This window comes from Cystoisospora suis (assembly GCF_002600585.1).
Source record: "Cystoisospora suis strain Wien I chromosome Unknown contig_257, whole genome shotgun sequence".
Taxonomy (NCBI): domain Eukaryota; phylum Apicomplexa; class Conoidasida; order Eucoccidiorida; family Sarcocystidae; genus Cystoisospora; species Cystoisospora suis.
In genome coordinates this window covers 25,439-41,325 of record NW_027153059.1, presented here as the reverse complement: position 1 = coordinate 41,325, position 15,887 = coordinate 25,439, and the positions used below count along the sequence as shown (strand labels likewise).

Here is a 15,887-nt window from a genome sequence, read left to right as displayed (position 1 = left end):
TCACGGTTGAGGCAGTTCGGCTCCCAGCGAAGGCTTTTGATTCCATTGAACCAATCAAACCTCGAAGCGTAGAGTGATTTCAGGTTTTTTTGCTTGCGGTCCTCGCGGGGTTACAGTTTTCTGTCGTTGTTGCTTTAGAGAGAGTGAGTCGGTCCAAGTAGCGCGCTGTCTTTTTTTTTGTTAGTGAGCTTTGCGGCTCGATAGACCTTGCAAATTCATGTTTCTCGGACCACTATTAGCAGTGACTACGTCAAGGCGGCTTGCGTTTTCCAGGTCCTGCTGTCGATTGTCTTTCTGGCTTTCGGCACGCGCACTCCGTCGTTCGTGCGGTGCCCTATGACTGCCGTTTTTCTCTGGTTGTTTTCCGCCCTTCTCTTTTGAGGCGCTCGGCTTCTTCTGTCTGTTGCGATGGCCCAGAACTCATATAATCAGCAGCCTCCGGCGTACCCGACTTACCCGGGCCCGAATTATTATGGCCAAACACCTGGGTATCCTCCTTACCAGCCTACATACGCTTACGGTGGAGCCTATGGCCAACAGAGTCCGCCGCCCCCGCAGGTTGCTCCGTCATACGGCGCCGGAGCGGATTCCTACGGAGCACCAGCGCCACCACCAGCAGCTTACGCATACCAGCAGCAAGAGGGACCTACGTCTTACGGGAAGCCATCTTCAATGCGTGAGTCTTTCTGTGACTGGCTCGCTGCCTCCCGAGCGGTGCCGTCTGGAAGGGGTCCTCTGCGTACGCAACTGTCAAGTTATGTATGGCTGTATTCGCTTTGTGACCATCTACCTCGAGAGGATACATCGGATGGATAGATACCTCGGGATAGTGTGCTTCTTGCAGTCGCGGGAATATGTGGTGTGTGCCTTCTCCCGGTGAGCTATTTATTTTTCTGGTGTGTCGTTATCGGAGAGCCTACGAAAACTGTGGATTGATGGTGGTGCTTATCACTCCCTGTGTATCAACTTCTTTCAGTTTGTTTCACAAGCTGGGGGCGGGGACTGGCTCGCGGGCTGTCATCACTCCGAGTGGTCTGATACCAGCCTCTGTCTGCACAAATACCTGAGGTTCTTACCACCACGACTAGGTGGCTATACATATATAGCCCAGGGCGTGCTTCGCGGTTTTGCTTTCTTTTCCTTTTTTCTCTCGTGGTCGCTGCTCTCCTCGTTGGTACTTTGGGATTTCCTGCTGGGCTGATTGCCGTCTTAGCGGCTTCTCACGGTAGTACTCCGGATTTTACGCGGGGGACGCTTTTCTGTCTGGTGGCCTCTCAAACAGCCGAGATGATATCCTGGCGTGCTGCAGTTGCTTGGCGAAGCTATTCCAGTATGATTTTGAGGTGGGATACAAGAGGTGTACCGCGTGGTCGTGCCATCCTTCAAGTTTTGTGTTTCTTTTTCTTTGCAGTGTGAAAGGGACTCAGCATAGATCTGTCCTTCAAGTGCATGTCTGTAACTGGACTGTCGAGGTCTACCTTCTTTTAGCTCAAAGCGTGCAAGTGTGTGTTGTTCTCAAGTTGTCGCGGAAGAGGGGCTCAAAGCATGTTCTTTGTCATTCTTTGTCGGATACTATGTTTGCCGCAGCCGGGGCTGTGGGAATGCCAGGTGGCCACCCGGATTTAGAGACGGCGTCCCAGTCTTCTGATATGATTACCCCGGATATAGAGCGATCTATCCGGCATGCATTTGTCCGGAAAGTGTACGCCATATTAGCAGTCCAAGTGGCGGTAAGTTTATCACTCTTTGAGCGTCTCCTCCGACCGGAGACGCTCGGTGCCTGTGTGGCCACGCTTGTTCTGAATGTAACCCTGCGGTAGTTCCTGTTATCAACCACTGCCTTGACCAGCGACTGTATCATTGGCTGCTGTAGACAAAACGTACAGAGTTTACTCAAGGAAAGCGAAATGTGCGGTTTGCCCAGGCCAGCGGCCTGGCTGCCTGAAGCCGCTCGGACGAGCATCGGACGCGGGTATCTTTATGTATTTGCGTATGTTCCCTTGGGTTCGGACTAATGTATGGGCACCTGGTAGTGTATTCGTGTTGCGCGCCTGCTGCGCCTGCTGCCCTCGTTTTTTTACGCAACGATGTGAAGCTGTTATGGCCTATCCGCTGTGAGGCTCCTCTGCTGTTTTTTTCCCTCAGTTCACTTTTGGCCTCGCCACTGCATTCACTCTGGTCAAACCCATGAGGTTATGGCTCCAGGCGAACTGGTGGTTTGCGTTCATGTGCTCGATTATTGGGCTCGTCTTGATGATAGGTGGGCGAAGCCTGCACACCAGTTAGCATTCTCTTCACAGCAGGGGAGCATCTGCCTTTAATTCCACTGTCGTTACATGCTGTACCCAGATCAATCCACACCTAGGACTTCTGTTGCGTTCTCTGGTTGGAAACAGTGGTGGCAGGGAGAGCTTTCATCTGCCTGAGCCGCCTGTTTTTTACTTTCTCTCGCCATTCACTTTCTGCTTGAAAGTGCGTATGCAGCCCGTCTTCTCCCTACAGAACAAAGCAACACGTGGCACCTGGTCAGTTGACTCACAAGTGGATCGTACTGACACGACATGAAAAACTCTGCTTTTTCGGTCTGCCGGGGCGCTGAATGGGTAGGCTCCTTTTGACTGTGCGTGGGTTCTCCCACCATCGAGTTGCAGAATGAAGCAGTTCATCATTGGCAGTTTTTGGTGGCTTGTGTGCCGTACAGTCGTCACGTGTTTTCCCCAGCTCGGTCGTCGGGTCCCTCAAAACTTTATCTTCCTGACGTTGATCACCGGATGCTTCGCGATGCTGATTTCTTGCGGGGGCGCTGCAACCGAAAATGATGCCTTCTTCCTCGCTGTTGGTATCACGTTCATTGTCGTCATTGCTCTGACAATCTTCGCCTGTCAAACAAAAATCGATTTCACCGGTACGTGGCTCTGATAGACGCTGTTTTGTCTGCATCCCCGCAGAAGAGACACCAAGCAGCATTCTAGATATGTCCAGTCCTCCATGCGTCTGGGGCTGGCCATTGTGTGCACCTCGGGTCATGCTCCGCTGCAGTCGCGCAGAAACACCTCTTCTTCATAGGTTCTCACACCCTTTCTTGGGGAGTTTGTCATTTTCTACTTTCTTGTTTCCGTGAATGGCTTAAGGCGAGAGACTGTGACGTCTGTGATGCGGTTCTTACCTGTCAAAGGAGTTACTCAGTACTGGTTGGGTATCAAATCCATTGGCTCAGCCTTCCGTGGATTCACAGTACGAGGGCGCGAACTAGTCGAGTCTGTCGTCCGCACTGCGACAGCTGCCTCCTTTTGTTGGAGTATCAAGGGGAGTCCTGATCCAGTCTTTTCGCGAGTGTGCCGCCAACATCTTTCGCTTACGTACTGCTTGACAGGTCTCAAGATGCTCTGCACGCGCAATTTTTCTAGATCGCGCGTCTCTTCCTGTCAGTATTCCTTCGTCGAGGCGTGTCTTCTTGCGCGGTCGTTTGAGATCGATCCGTCATTCGTGTGACTTGGGTCTTTTCTGTCACTTGTGCGCCCCTGCAGGTTGTGGGCCGTATATAATGGTGGCGATGATTTGCCTGTTGATGTTTGGAATCTTCTCTATCTTCTGGCACTCACGCGTTGTTAACCTGGTCTACTCTGCTCTCGGCGCCCTCCTTTTTAGCTTTCTGCTTGTCTACGATACACAGGTATTGCTTCCTGAAAAAAAGTAGTACTCCAGTAGACAGTTGTCAGCAGACCAGCTGTACCCTGGTAGATATCGGTTCACTGATACGGTTGTGGTAGCGGGGAGCACCGATATGCCTTTTTTCATTCTTCAAAAGCTGTGTCTGGCGCGCAGGCGTAGCACAGCTTGTCAACAGAAGTAATTTGAATTTCTTCGCAACCAGTGTATGTCCGACCGAGCCGAGGTTCAACATATACACGTACGGATGTGCGTGCGTGCGCCTAACTGGCCAGCGGTTTGTTTCGCTGCTCCACGGAGGTCGAGTACCTGTGACGGGAAGAAAGGGTCTTGCGTCTCATGCGCACGTAGCGATTTCCGCACCTGCAACTCGACATGTTCTGTAGTAGGGGAGTTGGTGTGAGGCGTCAGCTGATCTCTGTAATGGAGGACAGCTGGACTCTGGCGCGGCCGGGGCAGATCTGCCTCCCTGCATAGTGCGGTGTGCAGCGCAGATGATTCGTTGAAGTGTAGACTTCAGACAGCCCCAGAGAGTACTGCTCGTGTTGACGAGCGGAGTTGTGTCAGGCGAAACTACCGTGTCGTGATGAAGCAGCTTGTAAGAGTGAACAGCATCAGGGACCTAGATGGACTGAGGCGCGGTCTAGTCTACAGTGATGAAGTGCACTAACAGTAGGAATTTTGATTGCTTGTGTGACGGGTGTTTGTACAGCAAGTAGTCGGCGGGAAGCACCGCAAGTTTCAGTACTCCATCGATGACTACATCTTCGCGGCGCTTACCCTCTATATGGACATCGTGGTGCTGTTCATGAATATTCTCAGCCTGACTTCGAATTCCTGAGGAAAATAAGCGGAAACTCCATGCATTTTCGCTGATGATGGACGCTTGTCGTGTAGTTTCCGTTTCATTTTTTTAGTCTCTATCTCTTCCTCGACTCCTCGGTGGTCACTATCGGAAGCCTCGTTCTGTCGCTCCGCAAGCTAATTTCAAGAGCTAGCAACGCTGTGCCTCTTTGGCCAGCTGGGGTGTGCCATTGTCCCTCTATCGAGGTTTGATGGGCTAGCACGTCTTGAAGCGCTTTGATACAGAGGGTGCGCAGCTGCCTGAAGGCCCGAGAAAAGCAGCGGTTCTGCTGCGCCGTTTTTTATTCTTTCCAGGCGGTGTTAGTAGGAGGCGCGAAGCAGAGCACCACCTAGCGGTGGTTCTTCAGCGACCGTGTGAGGGAAAGCCGCTGCAGCAATGTGCTCTTTAAGACCCGGATGCCACGTCCATACTCGCCGTTGAAAATGCGCAGGTTGGCGGAGGCGTGCTGCTCGTATGGAGTAGCTGTCGGCAGAGCGCGTGCAACCTCGTATACCACGAAAATGCAAACGTCGGTTGTTACGGGCGATCAGGATCTGACGGCCCTAATGTGATATTCCTACCCTTCTATGTCGAGGACAGACAGGTGAACTCCAGGGCGTGTTGTTGGTGTGTCCAAGCACGCATACGTGAAGGCATGAACGGAGCTGTGTGGCTAAAGGAATGGATCCACCTTGGGTCGGGAGTGCTGGGATTAAACACTTGCGTTTAACGTTTCCGTCCCCGAACTGAACGAAGCTTTTTTTTTGAAAAAAATGAACTTGTTTTTTCAATAGCCCGTTGGGTATTGCTTCCGCGGTATAGCAGTGCGGGTGTGTGCTTGCTCAAACCGTGTTTGGCGACCTCGTGATGCTTGATGGTTGTTAGTGTTGACGTAACACATGTTTTTCTAGTTCTGTATGTATCCTTGAGTGGTTAGAGGGTGCCTGGGGCACTCACGGTCAGTGTGTGCGTGCTGCTCAGTTATCGAGCACATGTGTATCAGGTCCCTTGTGGAAGGAGCGTAGCTGGATGTCTCGATGACAGAATATTGGTACCTCGGGCACTGTTTTTGTTTACAAACGGCCCGTACTACGCTACGGGAGAGGCCCCAGCACTGAAAGAAAAATGTTTCCGTACTGAATGTTCATGTTAAAGCACGTTAGTTACCCTTGTACACCGGCCGCGGTGTAGTCGTAGCCCACACACCCCGCGCGTGAATCACTTTCACGGCTCGGAAGTCTAGTAAGCAGCAGGGAGGCGACGAAAGTGTCGGGCAGGGACGAGTCATGCCACCAGCGGGTTCACGTGACTACTCCAAGCGTGCCTCGCAAAACTGCGGGATCCCTGTTCGCACTTCTGCAGGATCAGTCGATTAGTAGATGCTGAAGCTTTTACCGTTATTCCCAGCGGACCAGCCCACGAACAACACTCACATGCACTCTCGGTGTGACTGCGGACCTCGCAACGGCCCTACTCTTCACCAGTCTCCAACCCCATCTGCGATAAATGAATCTATCGGAGGAAGGGTATATAGCGGCTAAATGCCATGCGGGGCAATTTCAGGTGTCGGACGTGACAGGCGTGGCAGTGCACTTGTAAGAGATACGAAAGGCAACGGTCAAACCATAGAAGAGTCGGGTTGCGCTCTCATCGTTTCCGTAGTACGGATTAGCGGCTGAAACGAAGCGGTACAGTTGTTCTCTCGGCAACGGTTATTTTCATTATCTCGCCCGTCCGGTCTCCTGTGAAGCAAGGGTGGATGGCAGCTCCCAAAGTCACAAGAGGGATTGTACCTACTTTCTTGGCTGCTGTTCCAAAGCAATCGTCTGCGAGCACTCAAACACCGTGGTACAAAACCCGATGAAGAGCAGATCTGTACACACGCGGCGTCCGCTTCTCACCAACGAGCAACAAAAGACCTTTGGGTTGGGATCCATTACGGCAAGACACAAGCTCTGGCACACCCCACTGTAGACTTTTGTCTAACAAAGAAACGCCACGCCTTGGCCCTTTCCTTCCGAAGCGGCTGCAGGTCACTTCAGCCTCCCTTTTTCCAACAAATGCATACCCAGGAGTTGACACAAGCATTCTCCTGGCGCTCGTGACCACCAGTATTCCTGCTTGCTTGAAACTCCTGCCAGTTCGCGAAACTCTAGCGTATTCACTGTCACCGCATCAAGTTCCCTCTGTTTCTTTTCAAGAGTCATGACGGAGATGTCCCGGCCGTGCAAGCTATAGCCAGTCCCTCTCCGGATCTTTGACAGCCAAGGCCAAGCTTTGTTATGGTATGGAAACACCTGGAGAAGGCCCCGCCAACTCCGGGTTGGTGGATATCGCCGGTCTCCTCGAAGTCACACTGATGTTTCAAAAATATAGCTGTAGAGCCTAATGCTGAGCGCAACGCTTGCTGATCCAGTAGATACATCGGGTGCTGCCCACTGTACCGAAACTCCAGAAACTGCAGAGACGGGAATACCGCAAGGAACAGTTCCAAGTGGCGTCCCACGACCGGGCAACAGAACGAAACCTGTTTTCCTGAGAAATTTGTTTCGCATCTGCTGAGTTCAGCCCGTTGGCGTGTCCTGTACGGCTTCCCCCTGAAGGCAGGCGGAAGATCGACAAGCGCGCCAGCCCCGCTTTCAGAATCCCTGGTGCACCTCCCCTGACCGCTATCAGTATCTACCTGTGCGTCTGTAATACAAAACTTGGCACGACCACTTAACATGGTGACACCTGCAGCCGCGGTGGTGGCTGGTACACAGTGCTGCCCCCCACGACTCGTAGAGACCACATGCTGGTCACCAGCTCTCCGCTCCCGACGACCTGTTCTTCCCACGCATTCCCAGTTCGCAGAACTCTCCGAACACAGTCCTAACACGCCTTCAACATCGTCTTGGAAAGCGTTGTTCCCTGACAGAGAAGAAAAAAAAGCAGCCTTCCCTTGTGGCACGTGTATTACCCCGCGTTGACTTGACATTTCTGGAGGGGCAGCGTCCCGGGGCTGAGAACCATTAGGTGCGCCCCCGTTAGATTGTATATCCCTCGCCCCGAATGTGCGTGTTGCTCGCCGCGGCCTATACGCGACAACTCCGTCAAATCGGCTGTCTATCACAGTCAAAGCGGCGGCAACAGCTGCACTGGAGCAGCCTGCGCAAGTCGAATGTAGCTCGAAGTCGACGATATTCAAGCCAACAAAATGTACACACTTCCTCGAGACTGGAACTGCAAACCTTCGTGCACTGGTACAACCCAGGACTGCGCGGCCCGGAACGTGAGCGCTGTCTAGTTCATCCACATCCTGAAAAATGCCCGGTCTCGCTGACGACGCTGGGAGACGGGAAACAGAACGTTCCCCAAAAGCCTGGGCTAGGAGGCTTAATGCCATAAGCAACCCGCCTCGGTCCGCATCTTGCGGGACTGAAAATAATGCGTTTGCGCAAGTGCCCACGACGTGTTCGCCGAAAAACTCGGCAACTCGGCTAGCCACCTGCGAGAAAATGTTTGCATGACTTGGAGCAGTAGCTGTGTGAGAAACTGCGGCCCCGGGCCTTGCCCGTCCGTCGTTGCTTGTACCTTGTCTCTGGGATGCCGCGCCTGAGCGTGCTTCGCTTACGTCGTGTCTTGTCGGGCATCCCGGACCCAGAGAATCGTTATTGTCGATATCTTCACAGCCCATACAGCCGCCAAACACCGCTGACGGGACGGACCAGATCCGAGTCCCGCTTCGGTCTAGGCCAGAGGAGGCAACCGGCTGACTGCGTTGTTCGACCCACGCCTGCGGACCACCGGTGTTCTCTCCAGAGACTTCGGCGCCGGGGGAAGAGGGCGTCTGCGCCGCGAAGAGAGTGGGGAAATCAAAAGAGGCAAACGGGTCATCAGCCTCACCATCGAAGTGAACCGCTTCATCGAGCACGGTCTCTTCAGTTCCGTCCGAAACGTTGCAGTCCACGTCATCATCCTGACTGCCGGACAAGGCATCGGTGGCGGCGATCTGCAATCCGGTGTCCTCGTTCCGGCGCCTCTCAGCCTCCCAGAGGACTTCTTTAACGCTGTCATGCAGCTCCCGACCACATACGGTCAGAGACAGACAGAGAAGTCCCGGACAGCCAACCACAGGCTTCGTGAACACAGGCACGCACTGCTTGACGAGTGCAGTCACAACGCCTCCTGAGGGACAATCGGGGACTTCCGCAGTTAGTTCTTCATTGATACCCCACAAAAAGATGACGTCTTCTGTCCCTTGAAAATAGTATGAAACTGGTTCTAGGGCACGAAGGAGGGGCAAGTAAGACCCTTGCGATGAGCAGAAGTTTTGTCCAGAACGCGTTACGGCACCTCCGTCCATCCACTCGGGTCTCTGACGGAAAGGATGGAGCTGGTGACCGTTGAGACCCAACGTGATGCAGTGCGTCCGCGGGACAACGATCTTGTCTATCTCCAGGTGAGCGCTTGGTAAGTAATTATCCAGGACTAACTCTTGCAGAAGAGGAAAGGATACATTCGCCACGGGGAGATCACACGTCGTGGCCGACGTGTACCGGATCCGCAGACTGCATATGTTCGGCGCAAGGTGCTCAACCACCTGACGAAGCAACATAACATACTGATTCGGACCGAATATATGGACCCCGGGATCCTCGCCTTCAACTGCGTCATCTGGAATTCCACCGGCGGCCTCGGCCAGTTGTCGCGGTTGGGGGCCTAGAGGAGTACGCGTTTCCTGACTAGATAGAAAATCTGCTGCAGCGTCCTGCTGCGGCTCTTCTGGTGTTGGAGTGCCCCGGTCAACGTCGTCGCCGGAGGTCACATCCCCTAACTGAAAGAACTCCATCGCTGCCGCCGAAGAGCGCGCTGCCTCCTCTCCAGATGTCAGCAAGTCCTCATCAGCCAGTGTCTCCTGCCGAGTACCTACCAAACGGTCAACTCCCGAGTCAGCGGGTTCACCAGTACCGGGGGTAGGAATTGTCATCCTCGTTGGCTGTTCTCCTGCATCACCTGCTGGCTCTATCTGCCAATCTACGTCCGGCCGGATTGGGCCAAGCAGAGAATGCTGATGAAGGATGACAGCAGCAGCAGAAACAGTACATCTCGGGAGAGACAGCAAAATGCTCATGAAGCGAACAACGTCCTCGACGGCCCAGCCAATGTGCAGAGGCTCGCGCAGTACGACTTCTCGGAGATTGGGCAGCAGTCGCTGTGTTCCCCACCGCGTCCACTCGGGCGCCCGTCTTTCGTCGCCCCCTTCTTCGGTATCTAGCTGCTGTAGTGGCCGCCAAAACGGCAATCCGTAGCCGCCGAAAGGCCCATCGGCGGTAGCGGCTGTTAACGCACCCAGATCGACGAGTTCGACAAGCTGGCGTAAATCTAGAGTGACGTGCCGCAGACGCGTACTCATAAGCACGAGTGACGGGATCACGCGGAAGGACGAGAGATCCAGCATTGGAGGCATGCGGATGTCCAGCACACTCAGACCATGCATTGTCATCACGCTGCGGACAAGCGCTGCGCGGTTTGCATCTGCGGGCAAAGGGTCTTCGTCTTCCTCACTCGCTTGAACCGGGTCAGCCACCTGGTTCTCTGCGGCACCCCGACGTGAGACCTCCTCACCTGTCCATCCAAAAAGATTTCTGAAAGCTTCGTTGAAACCGAGCATCCTGCTCCCCCCTCTCCCACCAGACGTCGCCGAAGCAGCGGCGGCAACCGATATAGTTCGGAGGTCATTTGCCTGACAGCTCGAGGAAACAGGCAGCGGTAACGACCGCGGCAAATTTCCATGAAGAGAGAAAACGTCTACAGTTGGCGGTAGGCAAGCTTGGACTGCAGTTAGAGCAGCCAGACTGCTTGTTGCTGAGCCGAGGATACTCAGTTCCCGCAAGGCTTCCAAGTACACCTCGGAAACAGGTGACGCGGAGGAACCCACATTGCCGCAACCACCCCTAGGCCGGCTGCTTCCCGGCTGCCTCCCCTCTCGGGCCTCCCGAGAGCTGTAGACGTCATTGGCCGGTATCTGGTCACGAGCAGACGTACGAAGGACAACCTCATTTCTGCCGTCCCATGGGTCGGCTACAAGTTCTAACATGCCCTGTGTACCGCGTTGGGCTCTCGCGAGTGTGTCTCCGCACTCTTCAACCTGCTTCTTCTGTGGATCTTGTTTCAGCCTGGCGAGCACTGTCGCATCATATGGCAAGGTGACCAGAGATAGCCGCTGTAGCGTTTTCTGATTGTTTGTAAGAAGCAGCCACACATCAGGCCATGTCGTTGGACGCACGTCCTGTTGCCATTCTGGGCGAGAACAAAAAAAAATCTTCAACTCACGTAAGCTGCGAAAGTGGGTTAAGTATGCCAGGCGTACTGAAGACGGGGCTGCCATCCAGCTCATGCCCACCGTAAGCACCGGGTAAGAACCCAAGAGGCATGCCATTGGCCTCGGCACAAAGGTGCTGGACTCATCAAGACCCCGCCCAGGTACAGAACTGGAAAAACACGATGCCTTCAGCTGCTCACCTCCTTCGGTCAGTTCGCGCACACCCACACCGCAGGAACCACTGTCCAGGCTCCACAGTGAACTGCTCTTCGCAGTCTCGTCTACGTCTCCGCGTGCCAGATGCGGCGGTTCGGCGGAAACTGTCCGTAAATAGTGACCTTCGGCTTGCTTCCTCCGTACTGTTTCCTCCCACGGGTCAGCTGGCCGCAGGACATGATCGAAGCCTATAGCCCTCTGGACGTCTTTACACAACACTTGATACCTGATCACTTCCTCCACCGTCAAAAAGGAAAAGCATAGCCTCAGGCAGACATCCGGGAGAAACGAAAACTGGAAAATACTGTAAACCTTCGTTGAGTGGGGTTCAGCTTCCTGCTGTCCGACGAACTGCTCTTTGCGCTGCCGCGATACGTTCGCTTCAAGACTACCTTCGCTGATGCTCCACATTCCGGTGCGGTCGGGCCGAGTATTGCTACTCAGATGCCCAGATACTTCGCCAAGCCTACAGCTCCGGCCAGTCCCCGGGTCCGAGCCTGTCTCCGCGAGTGGCGGAGGTGCCTGTGGCGGAGTGACACGGTCGGGAAGAACAGCACAGCGATTGCCAGGAGAGTTGATATAACGTTCAGCCCCCCCACGACCGCTCTCTTCGCAACTGGGGTATGTCTGGAGAGGGTCGTTCGGACGGTGCCCAGAGAAGCTCTGAGCCGTCGGACTCGTTCTTAGACCCGCGCCGGCTTCTTGAGAGAGCACGAGCTCGTTCTGGCCTCGACCGGTGCTCGCCCTATCGGCTGGGTGATGGTGACCATCACCACGCCTCCTCTCTCGGGAAAGGCCGGGGCCCACCCCAGGCTGTGCTTCTCCGTCTACCCCAGGCCGCTCTTCTTCGCCCACTCCAGGCTGCTCTTCTTCGCCCACTCCAGGCTGCTCTTCTTCGCCCGCCCCGGGGTGTGCTTCTTCGCCCCCCCCCTCCAGCTCCGCCTTCTGTCCGCTCCTGCATCGGTAGTGTCGCTGAGCGACCTTCGGCTCGCACGTGGCAGCCCCTTCTCGGCCTTCGCACTTCCCGTCCCTGGGCACGTCAGGACTGTTGAGGCGTCTAAACGAGACGGAAAGCTTCTTGAAAAGCCTCATGGCGCCTCAGCCGGGCGGAGGACAAGAAAGCGGGAGTGTCAACTTGAAATTGTTCATGCGCCCCTCTGAAGGCAGTGGGTCCAAGCAGGCACACGTAGCATCAATATCAGAAGCAGAGCTGAGAAAAACACCGTGACGCCGTGCTAGCTGAGAACCCGCTCGGTACTGCCTCCGCAAACTGTAGAGCCGCGCCGTCCCTAAACGCCTGTACGCACACGTTCCCAACCATCGTTTTGGATGAAAGAAAGGCACTCTACTCCTTCTCGAGTGATGACCGTACAGCTTCTAAAACCAAAGAAAAAAGTTCCCCAAAAATTGCGTTGGGGATGTTTCCCCGTTGTCGAGCTCCCTTCCAAGCCACAACCGTGAGGGAGTTTCAGCTCGGCAACGCTTGCTGGTCAGCGGTGAGCAAAGGCACGGCAGAAGCAGCACTACAGTTTTTTCAGCTAAAAGCTCACTTGTGCGGCACGATCCCGCGACAAAAGGGTCACTGGAAACGAGACTGAAGCTTCATTTGCGCGCTTCGCTTCAGCGGCATTACTGTTACCTAGGCGCGTGGCATCGGAAAAGCAGTGACCACGAACCACGAGTGCCAGAGCCCCAGCGCATGACCGGTGAGCGGCGTTGTACCGTCTCCTACCGCGGGACCGCCCGACACACCAACACACCAGTACCGCGAAGATCGAAGCAGTCAGTCACACATCGTTTCCTACATGATCTTGAGGTGCAGAACTGCGAGAGCGCAACTGATGAGGCTTGCCGGGCAACGCATTCTCACGAAGAAAGAATATAACCAGTCTCTTTCAGTCCGCCTTCCTAGCGTAGCGATTCGTGTTGACGGGGCTTAGCCACCCCGGTGATGCCCCAGTCTTTCAGCACTCCCACCCAGCGCAGAATACTTCACCACAAGATCTCAGAAAGCTGTGCCTTGTACCCGAACTGCTAGTCAGGCCTTTCTTCGAGTAGAGCTCGCCCTGCTTACGAGAACTGAAAACACCAGGGCGTCTCGGAGACCGGGGCGGGAGACAAGCGCGGCTCCTCCGTCAGACGTATATGTTTTCTTATTGCTGAAATGAGCGGTAAGTGGTCCCTAACTGCGCAGAAGTTGCTACTCCTCAACAGTCCATCGTAGAACCAGCTGAGCGTGTTAACTGGCCGTGAGACAGTTTCCGCTGCAATGTGTCGGCAGAGCCATGCGGGCTGATAGCTCGGGAAGCGCTGTTCTTAGGCTTGCTTATGTTTCTATTTGCAGACAACTGTTCTAGTGCCACAGCCGTGTGCAAATTTCTGTGTACGTGGGATATGCCGCATTAAGGCAACCGATCGCCCACACGCTCTGCAGCTGTTCAAAAGAGGGACCGACAAGTCAGGAAGAATGTCAGAAAAGTTCATTAATTACCGAGTGCATACACGCTCGCCACGAACACCAATGCAAAACAGCCCCCTTTTAGGTCGCATGTAAGAGCGAGGGGCGCGCCCCCCGCTCGGCGTGCTTCCCTAGCGCGCTTGAGCGTGGGGGTTGCGCGTCGGACCTGTCCAAACGCGGCGGTTCTTGACGGCACGATTTCCGCCACCTCCGAGGGAGCCCTCTCCTAACACCCTTCCCGAAAACGGGAAGTGCACCACAGCAGGACACAACCTGATGTCATGACATACGGCAAGTCATCTGCACGATTGAAGAAGCTCCTATGTGATCCTCTTCCATGCCGGGGCTTCCCGGAGAGGCTACAACACGTTGCCTGGTCAATAATTACCTTCCCTAATGGTCAGCCGCCTGACTGTCCGTCAGTGTTTCCTCGCGGCCATCATACAAACCTGCAGACAAATCACTGTCCTTCAAGCCGGCTGCTCCGAATAACAGGCTCGGGGTCGAGCTCGCCGATAAGCCATCAAGAGATGTGTGGATCTCTCAGTACACCTGCTTTGCCGGAAGGAACAGAAGTATGTGGAGAATCAGCTCTCTGTCCACCGTCTGCAGCTCCACACACAATCTGATGCTCGCAGCAACCATTCAGCTTTCACTACAAAACCGAATACAGGCGCCTTTCTATTGAAACGTGAGGTGACTAGCTCCAGCCGAGGAATCTGGAGCCCACCCTGGGCAGCAGTTCACGGGTTCCCCTTTGCCTTTGTGAGTTCGCTTCGTCGGCAACAACAAAAAAAGGCATTTTATACAATTCGAATTAAAATAAACCGACACCCATACGCGCCGATCCGGCAGCAGCTGGTGCGCGTAGTGCCCCATGACCGTTGTCAAAGTGGCCAGAATGGCCTGCCGCCTCGCGGGAATCTCGATTCACGGTGACACGGGGTCGCCTCTTGCTCAGTCGTGTGAAGAAGGGACGAAATCACTTCGAGTGCAGAACATAATGTGCGTCAGCCCAAGTCCCAATCAACGGGGAATCCTCCGCATTTCTGCCTATTACCCCTTCCCACGCGGAAACGTTCCGCACCGCTGTCGCACTATGTGATGAACTGGTTCATCTCGCGTCACAATGGTCAGCGGGAGAACACACATGCTGAGTAAGATCTTCACTCCCACTTTCCACTGCAACTGCTGTGTAAATTTCTGCCAGCAATGTTCGTTGCGCCTCCAGTGGAAGAGCGCTGGGCAGTCGCTGTTCCGCGATAAGATCTGAGAATGTGACCAGAAGAGCCCGAACTTCGGGAATCTCAGAATCGCACACCTCGACGAGCTCGATGTACTCTGCCAGTCGGCGATACGGTTCATCCACAGACAGCTGCAGAGTCCGGCGCCATGTATCCAAACAAACATCGCGCAGATTCCGCAATATCATCGATAAAGCCATTTTTGCGAACGTCAACCTTTCGCCGTCTTCTTTGGGGTTCGATTCGGCGCCGTTCGCTTTCAAGTCCTGCTTGTCTGAACGACTCTCGGCAGCCTTGCTTTTCTCGGGTGATGACGTAGCCAATGTAACGGCATCGGAGCTCCGCGGATCTCCACATAGTGCCCTACTGGGGTCCTTTGACAAGACCCGTTCTGAACCACTTTTCCCTGCCCAGCTGTCAACCTCACTATTACTTTCACTTTTCCGTTCGTCATTGCTCCCGTTGTCGATCGCGTGCAACTCAGCTTGCAATGCACTACCGCCTACTCCCTTGCTTGCTCCTGACTGTCCCGGCTGGTCGGTACTCCTCCGACACAGGTGGTTAAGCTCCGCCCTGAGCTTCACGTCTGTGGCTGCGTCAGGCCGAANNCGAACTTGTCCCGCCACTCTCGGGGCACGTTCCTGCGCTTGTCCGAGCGGATGAGATTGTCGGCGTTTCGACTGACGGGCAAGCACCCGAGACCGTTGACGGAGTGACTGGAACAGAATGGTCCCCCGAAGTACCTCCCTTGCTCTCCTGAAACGGCCAGCCCATCTCGTCCGCCAGGTTCCCTGCACCCGCCACCAATTTTTGTTTGTGGGGCGCACACAGAGCGTTCATCGCACTTAGCTGAGATGTAAGCATAAGCAACTCGGAAGGAGAAAAGCCACAGAGCTTCGAGGAACCACCACAAACCAGGCCACCCTCCGAATCAATCTCGAAAACACCATGGGCGTCACCGGAGACGGTGCCATCTGATTTCCCGGAGCCCAGCACCCTGTGATTTGACGATGAAAGCCCAGTCTGCAGCGAGCCCGACGTCAAGCACTGCGATGCCGCGTCTCTGTCAGTACGGAGAACGGAATTTCCCGGTAGGCCCGCGTCAGTCCCCTGCTGGCTTTTGTCGTCTTGCCCACGGCCCTCTCCGACTCC

General features: G+C 54.7%; 3 protein-coding genes across 3 annotated transcripts in view; 1 reads left to right on the top strand and 2 right to left on the bottom strand.

Annotated features, from left to right (window-relative positions):
- Nucleotides 1-10: 10 nt before the first annotated feature.
- Nucleotides 11-5,669, top strand: CSUI_000653 (n-methyl-d-aspartate receptor-associated protein). The gene is made up of 6 exons (XM_068060884.1): nucleotides 11-676; nucleotides 1,588-1,730; nucleotides 2,146-2,260; nucleotides 2,702-2,905; nucleotides 3,528-3,673; nucleotides 4,382-5,669. The coding sequence occupies exons 1-6, from the start codon at nucleotides 409-411 to the stop codon at nucleotides 4,508-4,510; spliced, it is 1,005 nt and encodes a 334-aa protein (XP_067927138.1). The 5' UTR covers nucleotides 11-408; the 3' UTR covers nucleotides 4,511-5,669.
- Nucleotides 5,670-6,214: 545 nt separating this feature from the next.
- Nucleotides 6,215-13,336, bottom strand: CSUI_000652 (uncharacterized protein). The gene has a single exon (XM_068060883.1). The coding sequence runs from the start codon at nucleotides 12,123-12,125 to the stop codon at nucleotides 6,717-6,719; it is 5,409 nt and encodes a 1,802-aa protein (XP_067927137.1). The 5' UTR covers nucleotides 12,126-13,336; the 3' UTR covers nucleotides 6,215-6,716.
- Nucleotides 13,337-13,450: 114 nt separating this feature from the next.
- The window catches only part of CSUI_000651 (ap2 domain transcription factor ap2viia-6), a 9,630-nt gene continuing 7,193 nt past the window's right edge, over nucleotides 13,451-15,887 (bottom strand). Inside the window, exon 1 of the mRNA XM_068060882.1 lies at nucleotides 13,451-15,887. This exon is cut by the window's right edge and continues 7,193 nt beyond it. Coding sequence (XP_067927136.1) covers nucleotides 15,838-15,887 — 50 coding nt within the window. The 3' untranslated portion in view covers nucleotides 13,451-15,837.

Bases quoted from the DNA above. Each gene is read 5' to 3' on its own strand.
- CSUI_000652 (XM_068060883.1), bottom strand. From the start codon at position 12,125: ATGAGGCTTTTCAAGAAGCTTTCCGTCTCGTTTAGACGCCTCAACAGT.
- CSUI_000653 (XM_068060884.1), top strand. From the start codon at position 409: ATGGCCCAGAACTCATATAATCAGCAGCCTCCGGCGTACCCGACTTAC. The intron at 677-1,587 runs GTGAGTCTTTCT...TGTTTGCCGCAG, and splicing joins CGGGAAGCCATCTTCAATGC to CCGGGGCTGTGGGAATGCCA. The intron at 2,906-3,527 runs GTACGTGGCTCT...GCGCCCCTGCAG, and splicing joins AACAAAAATCGATTTCACCG to GTTGTGGGCCGTATATAATG.